The following is a 19,684-nucleotide window of genomic DNA, read 5'->3' on the forward strand; positions in this document are numbered from 1 at the left end:
CTTTAAGGCGGCCCATCTATCCCAGTCGCGAAAGGGATTACCCGGTCCATCTAAAGAAACGAAAGTTGCTCATCTGTCGTGAGGAAGTTCACAAAACATAAATGTCTTTAGTACAAATCTAGTTACACCTACCTAACCCTACCACTAATGAGAATAACTCAAAATTGGGCTAAGCGAATATCTCTCTTCTCCTTGTTTTGTCTCGTCTTCTGGTACTTTTATTATAGTATTGTCTTTGGTCAAGAATTTACATTTTCTGAAGACCATCTTCCTTGATAGCTTTTTGCTATTTCCCTCATGCACTCCTGTTGCTCTTCAAAATTACTCTTGTCACCTTTTTAGGGTTCCGTTTAGGATAGCTTTCCCCGAGATAATCTCTCTCAGTTTTATCCTTGGGTGTATTGTTCTCCCAGACTTTTAACTCCACCGTGCTCAGGTTTTTTGTGACTTTATCCAAAGCCTTCTCCCACTCTTGACTTGTTATTGGATTGTCTCTCATTTTATCTTGTTCACGTGACACTTATTTTACAACCCTTTTTACTTGTCTGTATGCCGTTTCTCTCCACTCTCCCACTCTGAGCTCATGTGGCCTTTCCCCTTCTTTCCAGGGTATTCGTTTCCAATCTCTATTTTTCCAGCCAAGCTTATTTGTTACTTTTTAATGTGGTGTTCATATCCCCAGTCAAACCGTTTTACTGTTCATATTTAGTCCTTATGACTGGGATGAATTTCTCTCTTCCTATAATGTTGCTCCAGCAGCCTCCTGCTTTTCCCATTCTCCCCGGTACCTCCTTGTACGCAGAGGAACACTGCAGGACTTAGTACCCACTCAGGTATCCACCTCTGGTCGGGCTACGCCGCAGTTCTTTTGCCAGCGTTCCCCTCTCAGTTTCGCTGAAGACTGCTTCCATCAATCGACGCTGGTGGCAGGGAGCTGATTACGCTCCTGTTTGCAATGGCCGTGGCACTGTTTGCCCAGCTGCTCGCCCACCACAAGTAGTTCATGGCCATGACACCACCACCTGGTGCAGGACTCCAGTCCCTGCTCTAGTAACAGTTTCTCTGTTGCTTCTCTTGCCGGCCTTCCAGCGTCTCAAGTCAGCTAGCTCTGCCTCTGCAAAAGTCGTGGGGTTGCCTGTGCACTGCCTCTCCAAGGTGCAATCACATCAGAGAGCTTCCCATGTGTACCATACTCTCTATGTAATCCACTTGTCTCAGTTAATTACATGTCTCACCTTAAAGAGACATCTGCTTTTCCTTTGCAGCATACGTTTGCTCAAGCATTGCAGCAGCCAAGTGTAAGGAGGACAGTCCTGGATATACTGAGATGGTGTTTGGTCTGGGGAGTTGCTAGAGGGAACGAGAGTTCTGGTCCCCTGGGGGGCGGGAGTCACTCCCAGTGAGGTCCCACTTTTCCAGACCCCTAGGGATGGTCTTGCAGAGCGGGCTCACCTCCAGAACCACAAAGGGGGTGGCTCTGCCTTGGGGAGAAGGGGTGAATACCCGTGATTCGTCACAATACGGAGACCTGGGCAGAGCAGGTTGTTGCAGCCCCATTTCACACATGCATGTTGTAGCAGAAGAGCAAGTAGAAGTTGCAGACTGCATGTTAGACTGGATGATACTGGTGGAGCAAAGCAGGTATTTACAGATTGTCATATGAGAGGCTAAAATTATCTTCCATTCACCAAACCCGATCTAAAACAACTTTCTAAATTAGATGGTTATGGACTCAAGGTCATGGAAAAGCTACCATGTATGCTTCACTCCAAAGCATACATTGGTTTGGGTGGGCGTTCACAAGCAGTTGGCATGATTGTCACAAGGTAGAGGTATGGTAGTACATATACCGGGCTACTATAGTTCAGTGTCAACTCACTTGTTCTGGAAGCAAGACGCAGAGCAACACCGGTTCGAATGCCGGGTCTGCGCTTGGAAACCTCTTCGGTATTAAACACGTTATAAAAAAATAATTATAATTCAATTTTAAGTAATCCAGGGCCAGGGCCGAAAACATCAAATTAACCACTGTTGCAGGCAACGGACTGAAGAATTACCTGCAGCAGTGTTCTTGCTTGACCTCCGAGACGTGAGTGAGCAGTTTGTGCACCAGAAGAATGAAGTAAAGAGATCCAGGACTCTGGGCTCTGTGACCGTCAATGCTGTGGCACAAAAGAGAATCCATGTACGAGAACTGAGCCAGGAGCTCCCTGGAGGTGCAGTGCAGTCAACCCTGCAGCGTCCTTCGGCTTAGGCACATTGGGGTGAAACTGTAGGGACTAGTTGGTAACCCCCTATGATATCCTATGAAGCCAGAGTAGACCAAGCAAATCCCATGAAGATCAGCTCAGACTGTGTGGAGTCTCCTTGGGGAGAATCAGCTGCCCCATTGCAAAGCTGGTGCTCGCAGAAGATACCATTTTTTTCCAGTGCTCGTGCTCTCTTAGCAGACACAGGGTTGAGGATCACCACTGATGCGGCAGCCGGGCTGGCACCTGTTGCCTGGCAGGGGACCCAGTTATTACAGATTGCCACTATGCACCAAGATGTTGTGCTCCTAAGATCAAGGAAGTCATTGGAATTGTTCCCAGACATTGCTCCTAACATTAGCTAGAAGCATGTCCTTCAAGGGAACCAAGCTGAGCATGCACTATTCCAGGCCCAGGAGCATTGCACAGTGCCAAGTAAAGATCGTTTTCAACATATCCTGGCAATGCACTACCACACTATGCTTTGAGATGAACTATAGCACTCCCTCCCCTCAATCTAGGAAAATGCTGTCCGAGCAGTGGGCGAGAAGCTTAAAACAATTGCACTAATGCACATTGAAGCCATCGTCTTTACTGAAGCAAAACTGCAGGCCAAGAGCACACAGCATACCCAGTACCTCAGGCCAATTATAGCAATATTGGTCCCAGAGGGTTAACAAGTGAGCAGGCAGATTTGCATGGTTTGGAAGAGGTAATAAATGCACAAGGATGCCCAAAGTTAAGAAGCAGACTAGTTAACACGCAGGATGATTTAAGGGTTCAGGACCAGGTAACCCTAACTTCAAGTAACGGTCAGGTTTTAATGACTCCTGCTGACCCTATATTTCCTGCCAATTCCTTTTTGGAAATGCCTCCTCCACCCTTTAGTAATAGGGCACATACCAAGTCAGGAGAGTTGGGCTTCATAAAATACCATATCACGAATAACAATCTTAAAGATAGACTCTGAAGTATGTCCACAGGAAATGTGATAAACAATGGCCTTAAAGTGCCCACTAACACCACCATGGACAGCACAACCCAAAAATCAAACTCAGGAAACCGGTGGTAGCTAGGGAAGAAGATACATTTCCCACAACCGCCAATACCTCGCCATATATGTCTGATTGGAAACCCATCAAAATGTCCCTACTGAAGTCATTGTCCTTGAATAAACTTGCAATTGGTGTCCAGAATTACATTTTGGACAAGAATATTTATGTACTATGTTTGACCAAAACATGGCTTAACGACTCAAGTGGCCTCAAAATTGACCTTGCTGTACAAGTAGACTATGTCTACCATAAGAATCAGGAATGTGGTAATGTAGGTTGGATTGCTGCCATTGCTTGAAAAAACCTGCACTTTTTTGAATGATATGGTATTTGTAACGCGCCTATACACAAGTGTTTCAAGGCGCAACAAGGCAGGGAGGGGGAACAGAGGGAAGACAGACAACAAACCTACTAAGCCAGGTGCCATTCTGATCGCGCAGGTGCATGGGTAGAGGGGAGGGAAAAGTGCAAGGGGAAAGGGAGAGGGGAAAGTGCAGTACAGGGGTAGTAGAATAAGATAAATAATGAGGGCTGGCTGGTGGCAAGTGCAAGGTAAGTGCAGACAAGTGCTGACAAGGGGGTCTGTAAGATACAGAGACAGTCCCGCAGTGAAGGGGTTGCCAGGGAGGCAGTGCAAGGGGAGAGTGGCTGGGCCAAGGACCGAGATCGGTGAGTGGCCCAGTTGCAAATTCAGTCCAATATCAGGAATTTAGCAGGGGAGAGGGGGGAGAGAAAGCAGAAGCAAAAAGGAGGGTTTTGAGGTGCTTCCAGAACCGGAGATGTTTCTCCTCCAGTTTCAGGGAGGCAGAAAGGCAGTTCCAGAGGGAGGCCCCTGCCGCGGAGAGAGATCTACCCCCAACTCGTTGCTTGGAGAAGCGGCTGATCCTGAGGGAATTGGAGGCGGATGAGCGAAGAGCTCAAGAAGGAAGATATCTAGGAAGAAGAAGAGGAAGAGAATCACTTAGCACCTGTGATGGTTGTGAAACCATCCATCTTGAGCTCACCCCTAATAGCAATAGATGTGTTAATGTCATATTGGTATACAGCCCCTCTGTGGATACACCTGAATTTAATGAGGAGATAGCCCATTAACTAGCACCACTAAATAGGCCCAACTGTTACATCATACTACTGGGTGATAAGTATAGATGGCCGGATAGTGCCTCAGACAAAGAGGCATAACTCCGGGAACAAAAACTTAACAGCATTGATATTACAGTTCATAATAATGTACCAGCTCATGTCAGGTGGAACATCATGCATTGGGTAGCATCCAGAAACCTTAAGATTGGCGCTATTGAAACCAAACCTTGCATCTGGTCAGACCACCATTTTGTGGAATTTGGGATTTATTTACCAGAGAGATTCCCCTGCAAACTTAATAAACTGGAAAAGGTCATCAGTAGGAATCTTAAAATGACACTTGATTAAACTGTTTAGCTACTCTTATGACCTCCATTACAGACCAAGATCTCCCATGTACCTTGGCTGCCGCCTATAAAACTTGCCTTCTGACAACTTAAGATCGCTTAAGATACGCATCTTCACCTATGGGGCTCCTTGTCTCTACCTTTGGATGGAGCCTTTCCCACAGAGTGATGCATGAACAGATGGCTGAGGCAACACCCCTTTCTATGTCCCTCCAGTGGCTACTGACACCCTTTTGAGATACTCAAAAGCAGTCTCATATTTGATAGACCATTACAGAAAGATTACATGATTTATTCATTGCATTAAACCACTGTAAGAGGCCTTGTGGACATGCCAGGGTCTGTGGTTAAAGTATTCCTGCAGGTCCTGCCAGCAACAGTTCATTACTTAATGTAGGGGCATGTTGATCATCCTAATCAACCAGGCCATTGTGATGATTCTGAGGTCATCACTCCTTTCCCCGAGATAGATTCTCCTCATGTGGCCAGGGAATGGTAGCCGCTACCTCATCCAGACCATGGGGGCGACTATTTGAGGGAGGATCACATGGGGGGAGGTGACCGTTGAGGGGATAACATCAGGGAATGCACAATATCCCCCTTCATCTTTTAGGGATATTCCCTCCAACCCTCATGCCTTAATGGCATACTGCTATCATCCCCTACAACAACTTACGGACAGTATTCCTCAACATCAGAAAATCAATAATGGAAAAAGTACTGAGACAAGGCAAGAGGCAAGGAGCAATGATGATTACACCGAATGTGAAGCAACACCAGCAGTCTAGAAGCTGGAACAAGGTGATTGACCCAACAGGATTTAAAACCCTGCTGGGAAAAGAAGCACTGAATAGGTCTTCTTACCCAGCTGTGGTAAGAACACCCAAGGAGAGAGACCAGCAGTACGGTGGCTGGTGGTGCAGGAGGTTCTCTGCTTCCGACATAGGTTGGAGCAAGCTGATAAAGCGGCAAGACTTGCCAAGTCATGGGAGGGCAGAGAACGCTGCGCGGAGAAGCTCACAGGTCGAAGCACGGCCACTGAGAAGAGAAACTGCCAAGGGGAGCCAGAGGCATTGTGGAACAAAACACTTTGCAGACCCAAAGACAAGCTGCAGACCGACACCAGAGACCCAAAGGACCCCAAAGTCGCTGCTTAGCCCAGTGAGCCTGCTGAGAGGGACGGGCCGCCGTGTCATCTTGGAGGGTGTACCATGTACAGAAAGAAACAGTTTAAGAGCTGGGGGAGGCCTGAGCAAGATAACAGGGCCCCTGAGACATCCGATTATAGCCTAATCGTCCACGGAAATGGGGTTTGGAACCCATAGCCACGTTATAAAATACATGTGAGGAAAACACTATGGAAGTCTATGGAAAGGGGTCTTGGACCCATAGCCAAATTATAAAATAAAACAGTGTAGCAGAAAAGACTGAAATTAAATACATGTTAAAGAAAGTCCTGGCAGGAGAGTATACTAGGCAAAGCCAAGTGAGTTAAGTGAACTACAGTGAATGTGAAAAGGCACTTGTCAGGAGAGTATACCAGGTGTTTTGCAAGTCTGGGACCCGCACCCAAATTGTATCAAGGAACTATATGAAAGAACCTGGCAGGGGAGTATACCAGGTCTTGAGCCAGAGAATCTCAAGAAAGATTCATGGATTACATTGAACGTTAGGACTTTCGGAAGGGTGATATTTCCCCTGGAATAAGTTGCAACATCAAGAGGAGGGGAGTTATCCTCTTGAGCTACAAAGAAATTGGTTATTCATTTGAGCCGTTTTGTTTTGGTGAAAAGAAACCTGGGGGTGTGAGCGATTCCCTGGAACTGTGAACATTATTCATTTGGAACTTTTCTTGTATTTACGCATTTTTGAACTTGAACATTTGTGCACTTTGCAAGTCAGACACAGTCACTTTTATAGTGTGAAGGCTAGGATAGGATTTTAGACACAGGAAGGTTTTGCTTTGACATCTCGACACATGACAGGCCCTTCGTTTTTGGTTGAGGTAGGGAAATAGCTCTTAGGTTAGGGACTCCGAGGCATTTTCCAACCCTGTTCTCATTTGATATACGTTTTTTGGCAAACTCCACGAGTCCTCTGTGGCCGTGTCTCATTCTTGGTTCATTACACTATTCAGTGGGTTACATTTACCAAAGGGAGAATCGGAGTAACCAGGTACACAATATAGGCTCAAAGGGGGCTGGCAGACCGTCCCTATTCCACCTCCAGACCCAACATTAAGCTGGTGGTGGCTCCGCCTCCAGTGGTCTTCCCACCCTTCCCTCCAGCATGGGTCATCACAGAGGGGACAATTGGTCATTAGACTTAATTTGTTTTGTTTTATAAATATTTTCATTAATAGATACAAAGCTTGTAGGATCAAATCCTTCCAATGGTTTCTTTTTATCAAAGCATTAACTAGGTTAATCAATCTAAGTATGGCCCCTTGTCTTAAATGAAGTCTGAACTCACCTGATGGCAGGACTATAATAAATAAAAATGGTTGGAGACAATCATGCAGGCTTGTACTGGGTCAGAAAAATCATACTGAGCACCAATCGCATATGGTTTTGTTTTATTTTTTCCACAAGCTGTATGAAAATTATCTGGAGACGCATTTCTGGCAAAAAGTGCTTTTTCAATTAACTGAGGTAGAAAATACCAGCTGCATGATTAATTTAATGAAATTGGCTCACCCTGTCCAGCTAACCAGATGGCATTGCTCTCTAGGCTAGACAGAGCTTGCACAATTTGCGGTTTTCTTTTTCAAGCTCATCAGTTTTATGGTCGTCAATGGGAGACTGCAGCTTGATAAACTAATAATTAACCCTGGGAAGAGCCCAAACTACTTCAGAACCCAGCATATCATGATGAAGGTTGGTAACGCAAGCAAACTGGCCTGACAGGAGATCAATTTCTATAAATGCCAGTTCAACTCTAATCGGCAATCCACAAATCGGAAGACTTGGTCTCCCGCAGCTCGCAAGTTTCCAGTGTCCAGAAGGAGTAGGCCATCCAGTCCTGGCGTTGCTTGGAATTCTGGGACATTGTTAACTATATGTCAAATGGGGCAGAAAAACTACAAGTCCCAGAAACCAGAAAAACAGGACTCTGTGACCCTCTCATGCAAGGAAACAGTGAACTTGAGAGCTCTGGGTTATCTGGGATACATCTTTGAGTGCCTCTCTTTCCGAGTTAGCAACAGGCAACGTAACCTCAAGAACGCAGATGCATTACGCCAACCCTGCCAATACTTTGCTTATGCTCATTTTGCATAATAAAATGAAGTTGAAATGGTGGATATCCTCATGGTTGCACTTTAAAAAGTCTTAAAGGCGTACTTGTGTTTGCTGGACACAAACAATTTCAGAGAGGCAAAAATAGTTTCTCACTTGCCTAAATTTTATCAATCCTCTTGAATAAACCTTTGGCAATTATCAGTGTCGAGGAGTATGCATCCTTAATTTATGCTACCGGACTGATAACCATGGTCAACAGTTGTGAAATGTGCAGATGGAACACCAGCCAAGAGTGCCCATGGAAAGCGTACCCAAGGGGGTATCCACCATGGGGACTACAATATCAGCAGCATAAGCGAGCCAAAGGAGACACAGAAAGTTGCATATCTTTGAAGTTTCCCGGAGAACGCCGATAGTGTTTACTTTTTTCTATTACCAAACTAACGCAGATTTGTTTGACATTTTAATCCAGAATGTAAACATCCGTTAATTGAACTGGTAACCTTTTACAAACATGAATGCTGCACAACTGCTGCTCAACTGCTGCTCTGCCACCTTTCCTACCCCAGCAATGGATTCGGATTCACAAGCCATGCCCTTCTCACCTGCGTGTCCACCTTGCACTGCAGCTGCACCACTTTGATTTCCATGCCTTTCTGGAGCTGCTTGTAGTGTTCCACGGAACGTGCCTCGATTCGGAGCTTTCGAAGTTCCCTGCGAGCCAGCATACGCCGGCAACAGCACTGAAGGTACAGGGTGGCAGCACGTGCCCTGGAGTAGTGTTGGCGTGCAAGCCAACCCCTAATTACCTTCTGCACGATAACCGCCTTCCTCTCTGCCACCATCTGCAGACAAACAAGAGAATGCAATAGGAGATGAATTGATCAGTTAAGAGTAGATTGCTTTATTAAGCCATAAGCTTTAATGATCGGCATCAGGCCATCAAGGGTGCTTGAAGTGGAATGGGAAATCAGGCTGGGGCTCTTTAAAGGGACGTGGTCTATGGGGAGTGGCCTAGCAGGCAGCAGGTGACCTCTGCCAGGCAGCCCTTTAGCTAAGCGATGCAGGGATCATCACCCTCGCATCCCGGGTGAGAGGGTGAAGATCCTTGCATCGCTTAGCTAAAGGGATGCCAGACAATTGTCTGCCCCAGACCCTTTTGTAATTATTCGTCCTGCAGTCCCCCACCAGGCATCCCTTTCACTAAGATGCAGGGGCAGGGATCATGAGACTCCCCAGGGGAAGAGCTTCAAGCTCAAGAAAAAAAAAAGACCTTGGCCTTCATCAGCCTCATAGGCTGTGGCTACTAGGGATTTTGGGATGCCCAGGCAGTGCCCCTTTTCAGATATTCTAGCCCCAGCCCACTAAAAGCCCAGGGCCTGCACTTAATAAATAACTCCATATAAAACAGCACTGATGTGTTTGTAGGATGCAGTGAGTTGAGACATTCAGATGGCATGGATTTTTGGAGCAGACCACACATTATTCAGATATTTTTAAACGTGCATTTATAAAAGTACTGCAAATCAAAATTCAAAGTGATGAAAATTAAAAGGCCAAAGCTGGCTTACATGGACAACCTTCAGAGGACTACAGTGCAGGACTCGTCATCCAGCGTATTGTGACCATTCTGCAAAAATGGCTTGGAAACTTCAACTATTTAAAATATTTTGATTTCCCCAATGAAACTAATGACGGCCCAGTCTCTTGACATATTGAGAGCAAAGAACCTCACAGCGCCATAGTGAAATTTAGACTATCTCATGCGTCCCTGGTACACCAGTGTCTTTATGGAGCTTACTTGCAAAAGAAGCTGGCTCCTACTGCACTAGCCTCCCTAAAACCAATCTGAATGGCCTCTTTCGTAAATATGTTCTGGGGGTTTGTGGGGGCAGTGCAGTAGAAGGATGTACACAAAGACATTGTTGAGAGAAGTCTGGCGTGCAGGGATGTGTAGGGGTGAGAATCAGTGGCAGGCTGGCAAGGGGGAGTGGGGAATTTCCCCCAGGCTGGCTGGGATGGTCCCAGGAACAGAGCTGCAAAATGTAAAAAAAATGTGAAAAAAAGTGTATCGGAATCTAGCCTGGAGCGAGTGCTGCAAGGTCTGCTTGACTTCCGTTTAAATTGAGGAAGATACTAGTCTTGGTTTCAGCAATGTTGCTGATGTAAATTAAAAGATGCCTCACATGCAAGGGTTCTTAATGTTTTATAGCACTTTTGTGTTCTTCTATGCATTCACATTATGTGGTTTCCCCATACCTATACATTGATTGACTTGCCACAACATGCATTGTATTCCAATATAAATTATTCAGCATAAACATTTTAAATTTTGTTTTATTTTTTTCACACAATTGTCTGTTTTAGTCTTCAAAGTATCAGTTTTGGTATTTTCATTTGCATTTAGATATTTTTGATCTACTACTGCCTCAATTATCTTTCTTTCACTCTTCAAAAGTTGGTGTATATTTTCAAGATACTAGTGCCAACAAATGTTTTAATCCATTTAGATCATCTTCATTGCTATATCAATTTATACAAAGAATATATCAGTGTGACACCACAAGTATTACACTTGTTTCTCTTAACATCTCTTAATTTCCCACCGCTTAGAGCCATTGTAACTGAAATAGGTGGAATGACAGAACATATATCCAAACATGATGGAGTTCTGAATGTAATAGCTATACAGCGGCAGTACTATTTGATATTTAGCATTACCATGCTTAAAAGTATTGAAATACAATGGGATCCAGAATATTTATTAGTCTCTATTGATGTAGTTACAATGTACACATCAAAAAATGAGTTGTGCATACAAGCGGTTCAATTCTATTTAGAAGAACAATCAGCAAGCTTATTATTTTTATTTTTTACATTTGTAAAGTGCACAGAGCAGCCCTTGGACATCGTGGCGCTGTTGCAGATACAAAAGAAAACTTGGCTTAGTTACAAGGCAAATATGCAAGAAACAACATGATTTTAAATGTTAGAAATCTTACTCAGGTTCTCCCCAGTTCATCTAAAACCATCAAGAACACATTCACACCCTGGCCCCTGATTTGACTGATTTCTGCAACCACTCCACCACTGGAGTTCCCCCCCTGAAGCACTCCCTTGTGCACCCTCTTAAGAAACCCTCTGCCAACCCCACCCTGTCAACTACCGCCCAATCTTCATCACTCCTTTCCTGTTATGTTACAACACTTACTATAGCGGCAAAGCCCTCTGGCATCTGAGCGCTCCAGTTTCCTGGGCAAACTCCTGCAAAAGCTAGCCATCTCCCAGCTTAATCTTTACACTGAACTGGTTGGTTGTGTCCATGACCATCAGTCCGGCTTCAGAGCTGCCAGAAGCACAAACTGCTCTCCTGAACATCCGTGAAGACCTGCTCTCCAACCTTGGCTCCAATACCTCTTGTATCCTCATCTTACTTGATCTCTCTTCTGCCTTTGACACGGTCAACCATGCCATCCTGCTCAATCGTCTCTGTGATAACCTGGGCATCACCGATCAGGCCCTGGCTTGGTTGAACAGTTTCTGCTCTGATCAACCCTCAGAGGTACTTCCTCTCCTCTATCTCCATCTGTGGTGTTCCTCGGGGGTCTAACCTGTCTCCCTAGCTGTTCAACCAATACCTGGCACTTCTTGCCCACCGCATTGCCACTCTCTGCCCCAACTTTCAGTGCTAAACGGACACTCCGCTCATTTTCAGGCTCCCCTCTGCCACCTCTTCTACTTCTCTCATCACTGACTGTCCGCTATCCAGGAGTGGTGTGCCGGCAACGATCTCTGCCTTAATGCCAGTAAAACAGATTCTCCTCATTGGCACACCTGCTTCCTCCTTTCCTGTTGCTCTCTGGCCGGCCTCTCTTGGCCCTCTTCCCTCTCCCACAAGTGAGGCTAAAAACCTTGGTGTCATCTTTGATTCCACACTCTCCTTCTCTCCTCACAACTCCAACATCTCTAAGAAGTCACACTACCAGCTGCACCTCCTCAGAGATGGTCTTCTTTTCCTCTCCTTCCCCCAAAAGCTCACCATCTCCAGTTCTCTCTAGGCTGGACTACTGAAACAGCCTCTCTAAGTCTGCCCGCTTCTACTTTCCGCCATCTGCAACTCATCCGGATCATTACTGCGAGACTTGTCCTTGGCCTCAAAGCCCAGGGATCGTATCTCTCCATGACTGAAATCTCTGCACTGGCTCCCAGTGGCTGCCAGGACAAGCAACGACTTCGGGGTAGATCTCTTTCTTTGGCTGGCACCTCCCTCTGGAACAGCCTCCCTGAAACTTGAGAACCATCTCCGGTTCCAGAAGCACATCAAGACCTTCCTCTTTGCTTTTGCTTTCTCTCCTCCTCTCCCCTGCTGAACTCCTGACTGAAACTGCACTTGTCACCTGGCTACCCTCTGATCTTGGGCCCAGGTCCCCCCCCCTACCCTGCAAGCTGCACACCTGCACTGCCTGCCGGGTAATGCCAGCAGTTGGGGGCTGTTAGGGTATCTCTACAGTCCCCCAAGCTCTTGATACTTGATGTCTGCACTTACCCCTGCACTTGCCACAAGCTTGCCGCACTTTGTTTTATTCATTTTATTTATTTTTTACTGTTGATCCTATGCATTGCACTGCTCTCCCCCTGCACTTTCCCTTTCAACCCCTCCGCTGCACTTGCGCGATCTCAATGTGACCTGGCCTAGTAAGATCCTTGTCCTGGTCTTCACTTTGTTCCCTCTCCCTTGCCTCGTCACGCCTTGAAACACTTGTGTATAGGCGCGTTATAAATGCAATATCATATAACTGTAGCTAATCTATTCACGTCATATTTTGAAAAGAAACAAGTAACACCACTTTCAGAGACAATATAAATACGATATGCTGGCAGCGTTACATTGATGATATTCAATTAGTGAAAGGTGCAGTGGTAGACCTGAACATATTTTTCAGACATCTTAATGAGAAAATCATTTGAAGTAGGCTTTACAATTGATGTAGTGTAGAGGAGCAGCTGAATGCCTCTGCAGGAAGGCCCGCCGCCATTCTTCCTCTATGTTAGAAGCCAGAAATTGCGACATGCATAATACCAGCGATGGTGCCTATTCCACGAAGAGCCTTTGAGACAAGGTATCCATTGACAAGACCCTATATGAAGTATCCCTGTAGAGATTAGTCTTTTTGGAGGAGATTGCTGAAGGAATATGAAGATGAAAGCAAGAGGATGGTGATCTAACAAGAAGCAAGCATGACGCACTCAGAAGAGTGGCTGAAGAAGAGAATGCATAGACCTTATAGAACCCGATGACGAAGTAACGAATCGAGTGAACTTTCATATGCGGAATGAAGATTGCACGTGTGAAGAGCACTGCAGAAAATGCAAGCCATTTTATAACTGTCCAGATACTGTAACGCAAGTAGACTAAGTAATCATAAAGGCTGGCTATACGTGGTGAATAGACATCAGTGTCACATTTAGTAAGCTCAGACCCGCAAAGAAACAAGGATTGGAGGGTTGTGTGTCACAGCAAGACACAGCTGAAGATAGAGGAAAAGCCTGGAATAGCTCTGGCCTGGTGTCAAAGGATGGAGCAGCCAAGAACCTCTGGGTATTACACGTGTTATAAATGACTTGTCATATCATATCTATCCTTGAAGAAAAGAGGACATGATGAGCTGAATCAGCCCTTGGTAAGGTGCTAGAAAGAACACTAGAAGTGCCAAGTTTATTAATTCAAGACAATTAAATGCTGCAAAACATGAATGTGCAGACCTGAGCTATGTTAAGAATGTGCATATACTCCCTTTTATTCACAGGAGCTATGATACTTTGCAAGGTCAAGTTCAAAGACAAACTGAATGGTAGAAGGCATGAGCGATGAGATGTTGGGCTAATTGGGCGAGGAGACACGGTCAAGTCCACCCATTGACACCTGCGGTACCAGCTTACGTGCTGCTAGTGAGCCGAATGTTCCAGACTTGGTACAAGCATGCCAACCAATTGTAGAAGGACATATAATGAAGGGCCTTTGAGAGTCAATGATGTACCGTGTACTTAACTGTTGCAGATGACTTGCACTAGGGGTGGGCATATGTTGTCCACCTGACTGTAGGGACCCAATCACAGCCTGTCCCTATATAGAAAGTATACTTAGATGTCCCCTTTAAGCCAACCACAATCTCCCATAGATTTTCTTAGTTTGCCACGTATTATGACATCACAAATGGCAAGTTTTTGCTATAAAATAATTGTTTTTTATGAAATGCTTTGAGGCTTATGCTGTGTGTCGTCTGTTGATGTCCATTGTAATTCCCCGTTTTAGACCATTGAAAATAAAACAGTTCGGAGGGACATATTGCCAACTTCCTGACTCGGTCTAATTATTTGGTGTCAGTTATTCTGCATCCCCATCGTTGTATGGTGTGTTACTGATTTAAAAGGGCCCACTCCGTGGGTTCATGTGGTAGAATATCAGATGGTTTCACAGAAGACCTGTTGACCCCAACGTTTCAGACGATCGAACATCCTCCACCATCTAGCCGGAAGATCCCGGGGCTTCCAGTGGAGGGCGGCCGAATAGAAATCTTGCAAGAAAATCGAGATGTTGGGAAGGGTCCCTCTTTGACGAAGTCGCTCCTGAATTCCACAGGCCCTTTGCGGATGGAAGGTGAAAGTGGTCGATTGGGGGAGGTAGGCGATACCAAAGGGTTTGAGCTAAACAAGCAAATGGAGAGTAGATTAAGGGGAATGGCAAACCAAGGATACAGGGTTGTGGTAATATGGAAAGTAACAAGTAACGGGACATTTTGTGTGTGAAGGCAGAGATATAGAGCCCAAGAGTCCTAACCCACTTTTTTTTTTTTAAAGTATAGATTGTCTCACACTCCAATGGGAGTAATTTAGGCTATGTGCAGGACAGGTCCACATAAAATGACAATCTAAACTAATTCAGGGTATTATTAGGGGCAGAGAGTAAGGGAATAGTTTCTTACCTGTAACTCCATTTCTCCAGCATTGGTATCTTTCATGGATTCACATGCTTAGAATATTCCCCGTCGACAGACTGGGAACCCTCGGTACACTTATAAAGCTGTTTCCCATAGGAAAACTTTCGACACTTTTGTGTCCTATCTACGTCGTTTTTGAGGCCGCCCACGCATGCCCCACTAGGAAGTAGCGGTATAAATGCCCCGCCCCCGCGGCTCCCTTCAGATTTCGACCCCTCCAAAGCAGAATGGGGTGAAAACATAGTTCTACAAGTTGATTGCATTCCGGGGAGGCCGGCGGGCGCATGTGAATCCATGAAAGATAACAATGCTGGAGAAATGGAGCTAGAGGTAAGAAACTATTCCCTTCTCCAGCATTGGATCTTTCATGGATTCACATGCTTCGAATAGAATGCACAGCAGTGATCCTGAAAAAGGAGGTGTGAATGCAATCCGGCACCCTCCTAAGCATATGTATAGCGAATTACGCTTACTTAAAATGCCCATTTAAAAATATGCAACAGTACATGCACATATATATATCTATATATATATATACACATATACATATACACACACACACACACACACACACACACATCCCTATATACATCCATATATCAAAATGAGTACAGACCCTTTTTGAAAAGGGCTTACCTTATTGAAACAGATGGCGTAAGACTGCTCTTCCCGTTTGTATCTCGTCCGCATGCTGCCGTTCGAGGCAGTAATGGCGGGTAAACGCGTGAGGCACTGACCATGCCGCCGCCTGGCAAATGTCGGTCAGCGGGATTCCTGCCCACAACGCCGAAGACGAAGTTGCCCTCATGGAATGAGCTCTCGGACACCCTTGTAGCAGTTTTCCCACTTTGGAATGGCAGAAGGCAATCGTCGATGAGACCCATCGTGCCAGTCCCTGCTTCGAAATTGCTTTCCCTTTCGCCGACGGACCATATGCAACGAAGAGTTGTTGCGTAGATCTAAGTTGCTGAGTCCGATGAAGGTAACATTTTAGAGCTCTCTTTACATCCAAGGTATGGAGGACTTTTTCTGCAGCCGATGAGGCTCGCGAAAAAGGTGGGTAGGACAATGGATGAGCGTTTGTGATAAGCCGTAGGAACTTTTGGAATGAAATGAGGATTAGTTGACAGAACCACTTTGTTCTTAAAAAACCTTAGGTACGGCGGGTCTACGACCAACGCTTGCAACTCCGAGACCCGCCTAGCTGATGTTATAGCCATTAGAAAAGCCACTTTCCATGACAAGAACTTAATCGATGATGTGGCCATTGGTTCAAAGGGTGCTTTCATTAACCCTGCCAGCACCACATTAAGACTCCACATTGGTGGAAAACCTTTAACCGGAGGGAACGTCCAGAGCAGACCCCTCATGAAGTGTTTCACCAACCTGTCACTAAATAAGGGAGAGGACTGCCTCCTCCTCGTGAACCTAGAGATGGCCGCCAGGTGTACCTTTATTGATGAAAAGGATAATCCGCTCTTTGCCAGATGTAGCAGATACAGCAGAAGCTGTTCCCGAGTTACCCTTAGAGGTTGCACTCCAGTCTGTCCTGGACAACATGTACAGAACCTTCTCCACTTACACTTACACTTCTATGACTTGTTGGTGGAAGGGGCCCATGCTGCTTGCAGGATTCTCTGACAATCCGACAAAATGCTCAAGGCACCAAACTCCGAAAAGTCAGGAGCCAAGCTGTTAGATTGAGACTGTCTGGATTGTGATGCCATACTGTTCCTTCGTCCTGGGACAGGAGATTGGGAACCTTCGGGAACGTTATTGGTTGATCCACTGACAGGTGAAGCAGGTCGGAAAACCATGGCTGCCTCGGCCAACACGGTGCCACTAGGATGACCCGGCACCTGTACCTGCGTATCCACTGCAGAGTTCTCCTTATAAGACGGAATGGAGGGAAGGCGTAGAGGAACTTGTCCGTCCACGGGAAGGAGGACGCTTCCCCCAGAGAACCTTCCTGTGGACACCTGCTGGCATCCATTTCACACTTCTTTTTCCTCTTCGTAGAGAAGAGATCCAGCTGAGGCCGGCCCCATTTCTTGAAAACCTTCGACAAATGAACGCTGTCTATCTCCAATTCGTGTATTTGGTCCATTTTTCTGCTTGCTCGTTCCTTACTCCTGGAAGATGAGCTACGATGGATATATCGTGTTTCAGAGCCCAATGCCACACCCTCTGAGCCTCGGTGGAAATGGTTCTGGATCGCGTGCCCCCTTGCTTCCTCAAGTAAAACATCGCTGTTGTGTTGTCTGTCAATATCCTCACTATGGACCCTCTGATGTGCGGCAGGAAAGACTTCAGGGTCCAGCGCACTGCTCTCAGTTCCAGAACATTGATGTGCAGGAGAGATTCCCTCCGAGACCAACGACCTTGCGTTTGTAGTGCGCCCATGTGTGCTCCCCAGCCTGTCAGGGAGGCGTCTGTCACTATGGTTAGCCGAAACTCCGGCTCCTGTAGGGGTACCCCTCTGGATAGATTCTGAAAGCTCTGCGACCACTGAAGAGCTAGTAGGAGCTCGACGTTGTCGATGGTCAGTTTGTCCGACCAGAGCCCTTAGGCCTGCGTCCACAGGTCCGCCAGAAACTCTTGAACCGGCCTCATGAACAGGCGGCAGTTGCCCACCAGAGGAATGCAGGACGCCATAGCGCCCAGAATCGATACATATTTTCTCACCGATAGTCTGGTATTGATTTTCAGCTGACCTGCCAATCGATTGAGTTTGGAGATTCTGTCGAGGGATGGCTTCACTAACCCCCGCCTGGGTCTCGAATTGTGCGCCCAGGAACACCAAGCTTCTCGACGGCGTTAACGAAGATTTCTCAAAGTTTACCGCAAACCCCAGCCGTTGTAAGAGGTGCATGCTGGCCTGCAAACTTGTGTGAGCCGACATCGGGGAGGACCCCCTCACCAACCAGTCGTCGAGATACGGGTATACATGATGTCCTTGCTTTCTCAGCCAGGCTGCCACCGGGGCCAAACATTTCGTGAGGATTTCAGCCCAAAAGTAAGTACTGTGAACTGGTAGTGAGTCCGCCCTACCACAAACCTTAGGAACTTTGTGTCGCCGACACATTGGTATGTGGAAGTACGCATCCTGTAGGTCCAGAGACGCCAGAAAGTCCCCTTCCTGAACTGACCGGATCACTTCCTGGAGCATGAGCATCTTGAATTTTAGGCTTTTCAACGTCTTGTTTAGATCGCGCAGGTCTAGTATGGGACGCCACTTTCCGTTACGTTTTTTCACCACAAAGTATCGGGAATAAACCCCTTGAGCCATCTGCGACGATGGAACCAATTCTATAGCAGCTTTTTGTAGCATAAGTGCTACTTCCTGCTGCAACACGTTCAGATGGGGTTGAGCTACAAACGCCGGTGGAATGTGCGGAGGGTTGCTTTTGAATTGCAGGGAATGTCTGTATCTTACAGTGTCCAACACCCATTGGTCCGTTATTTGCTCCCATTCGTTGATGTAGCACAATACCCTGCCTCCCAGAACTTTCCGATGCCCGTCATTGCTGGTCCTTGGTCTGCTTATCCGTTCAAGATTTCTTCACCGGGAGTTACGACGATGTCGAGCGGTGCGGTGACCCTGAAGATTTTGACACCGAGGCCGAAGGCGGGTATGCCCCCGCTCCATCGTTTAACCATGCGACTAGTCTTCGACTTCGATCTTTAAGAGTCTTCTGGGAGAAGCCTTTACATATGTCGCACTTGTCTGCCGAATGAGGGTGTAGACAATATATGCAATCCATATGTCCGTCTCCCTCGTACACCTTCAACCCGCACGTAGCGCACGGGCGGAAAAGCGCTTTTCCTGACATCAGGACAAAACTCCAACAACATAACCTAGACAAAATAGACTACACGAGGTGCTCCCTCTACTTTGGAGACGGTTGAAATCTGAAGGGAGCAGCGGGGCATTTATACCGCTACGTCCTAGTGGGGCAGGCGTGGGCGGCCCCAAAAACGACAGATAGGAAAACTTTCGACACTTTTGTGTCCTATGGGAAACTGCTTTATAAGTGTACCGAGGGTTCCCAGTCTGTCGACGGGGAATATTCTAAGCATGTGAATCCATGAGAGATCCAATGCTGGAGAAAGGTGATCACCAACGTTTTCATGTAAAGAGTTGACTTGTTTGTTTATGTATTTGTGTTGAATTAAGGTGTCAAGGAGCGACAGGAACAGTTGTGTGAGAATCGAAACAAAGTTAAAAAGGTATACTGTCCATTTTAGGAAGCTATTGGTACCAATCCAGAGGTAGGCAGAGATTATTGGAGAAATAGAGGTTTTTGAACGGTGATTGTTGGAGCGCGCTCATATTTGTTGTTTTCATTAAAGTATTTTGTAAACGCTGGTAAGTATTGGCAATAAATTGAGACTAGTCACAGTGGTAGACATTACTCCTCTGATGCATTTATGTAAGACATTGCCAAAGCACATGCCCAAACTCAAACAGTATAGTGTGGAATGGGTGAAATGAACGGCAGATAAGATGCTCATGCCATGGCCACAAGGGGGATCACTGTAAAAAGGAGGTATTACAACACATGACCACATACTTGCACACTGTGTTCACGGGAAAGAAATTAGAGAAGAGGTTAGCTATTTTAGAGCTTTGGCAGATGTACCAAAAAGGGAGGGAAGACCCGCCACCTGAAGAGTGTATGCTTAACCAGTGCAGGGAGGAAGGTGTCGAGC

General features: G+C 46.2%; 1 protein-coding gene across 1 annotated transcript in view; it reads right to left on the bottom strand.

Annotated features, from left to right (window-relative positions):
* LOC138575296 (unconventional myosin-Vb-like) overlaps positions 1-19,684 on the bottom strand; it is a 1,749,675-nt gene that overhangs the window by 643,732 nt on the left and 1,086,259 nt on the right. Inside the window, exon 21 of the mRNA XM_069649473.1 lies at positions 8,579-8,818. Coding sequence (XP_069505574.1) covers positions 8,579-8,818 — 240 coding nt within the window. The remainder of the gene's footprint in view (positions 1-8,578; positions 8,819-19,684) is intronic.

This window comes from Ambystoma mexicanum, chromosome 1p, assembly GCF_040938575.1.
Source record: "Ambystoma mexicanum isolate Mex_15411 chromosome 1p, UKY_AmexF1_1, whole genome shotgun sequence".
Taxonomy (NCBI): Eukaryota; Metazoa; Chordata; class Amphibia; order Caudata; family Ambystomatidae; genus Ambystoma; species Ambystoma mexicanum.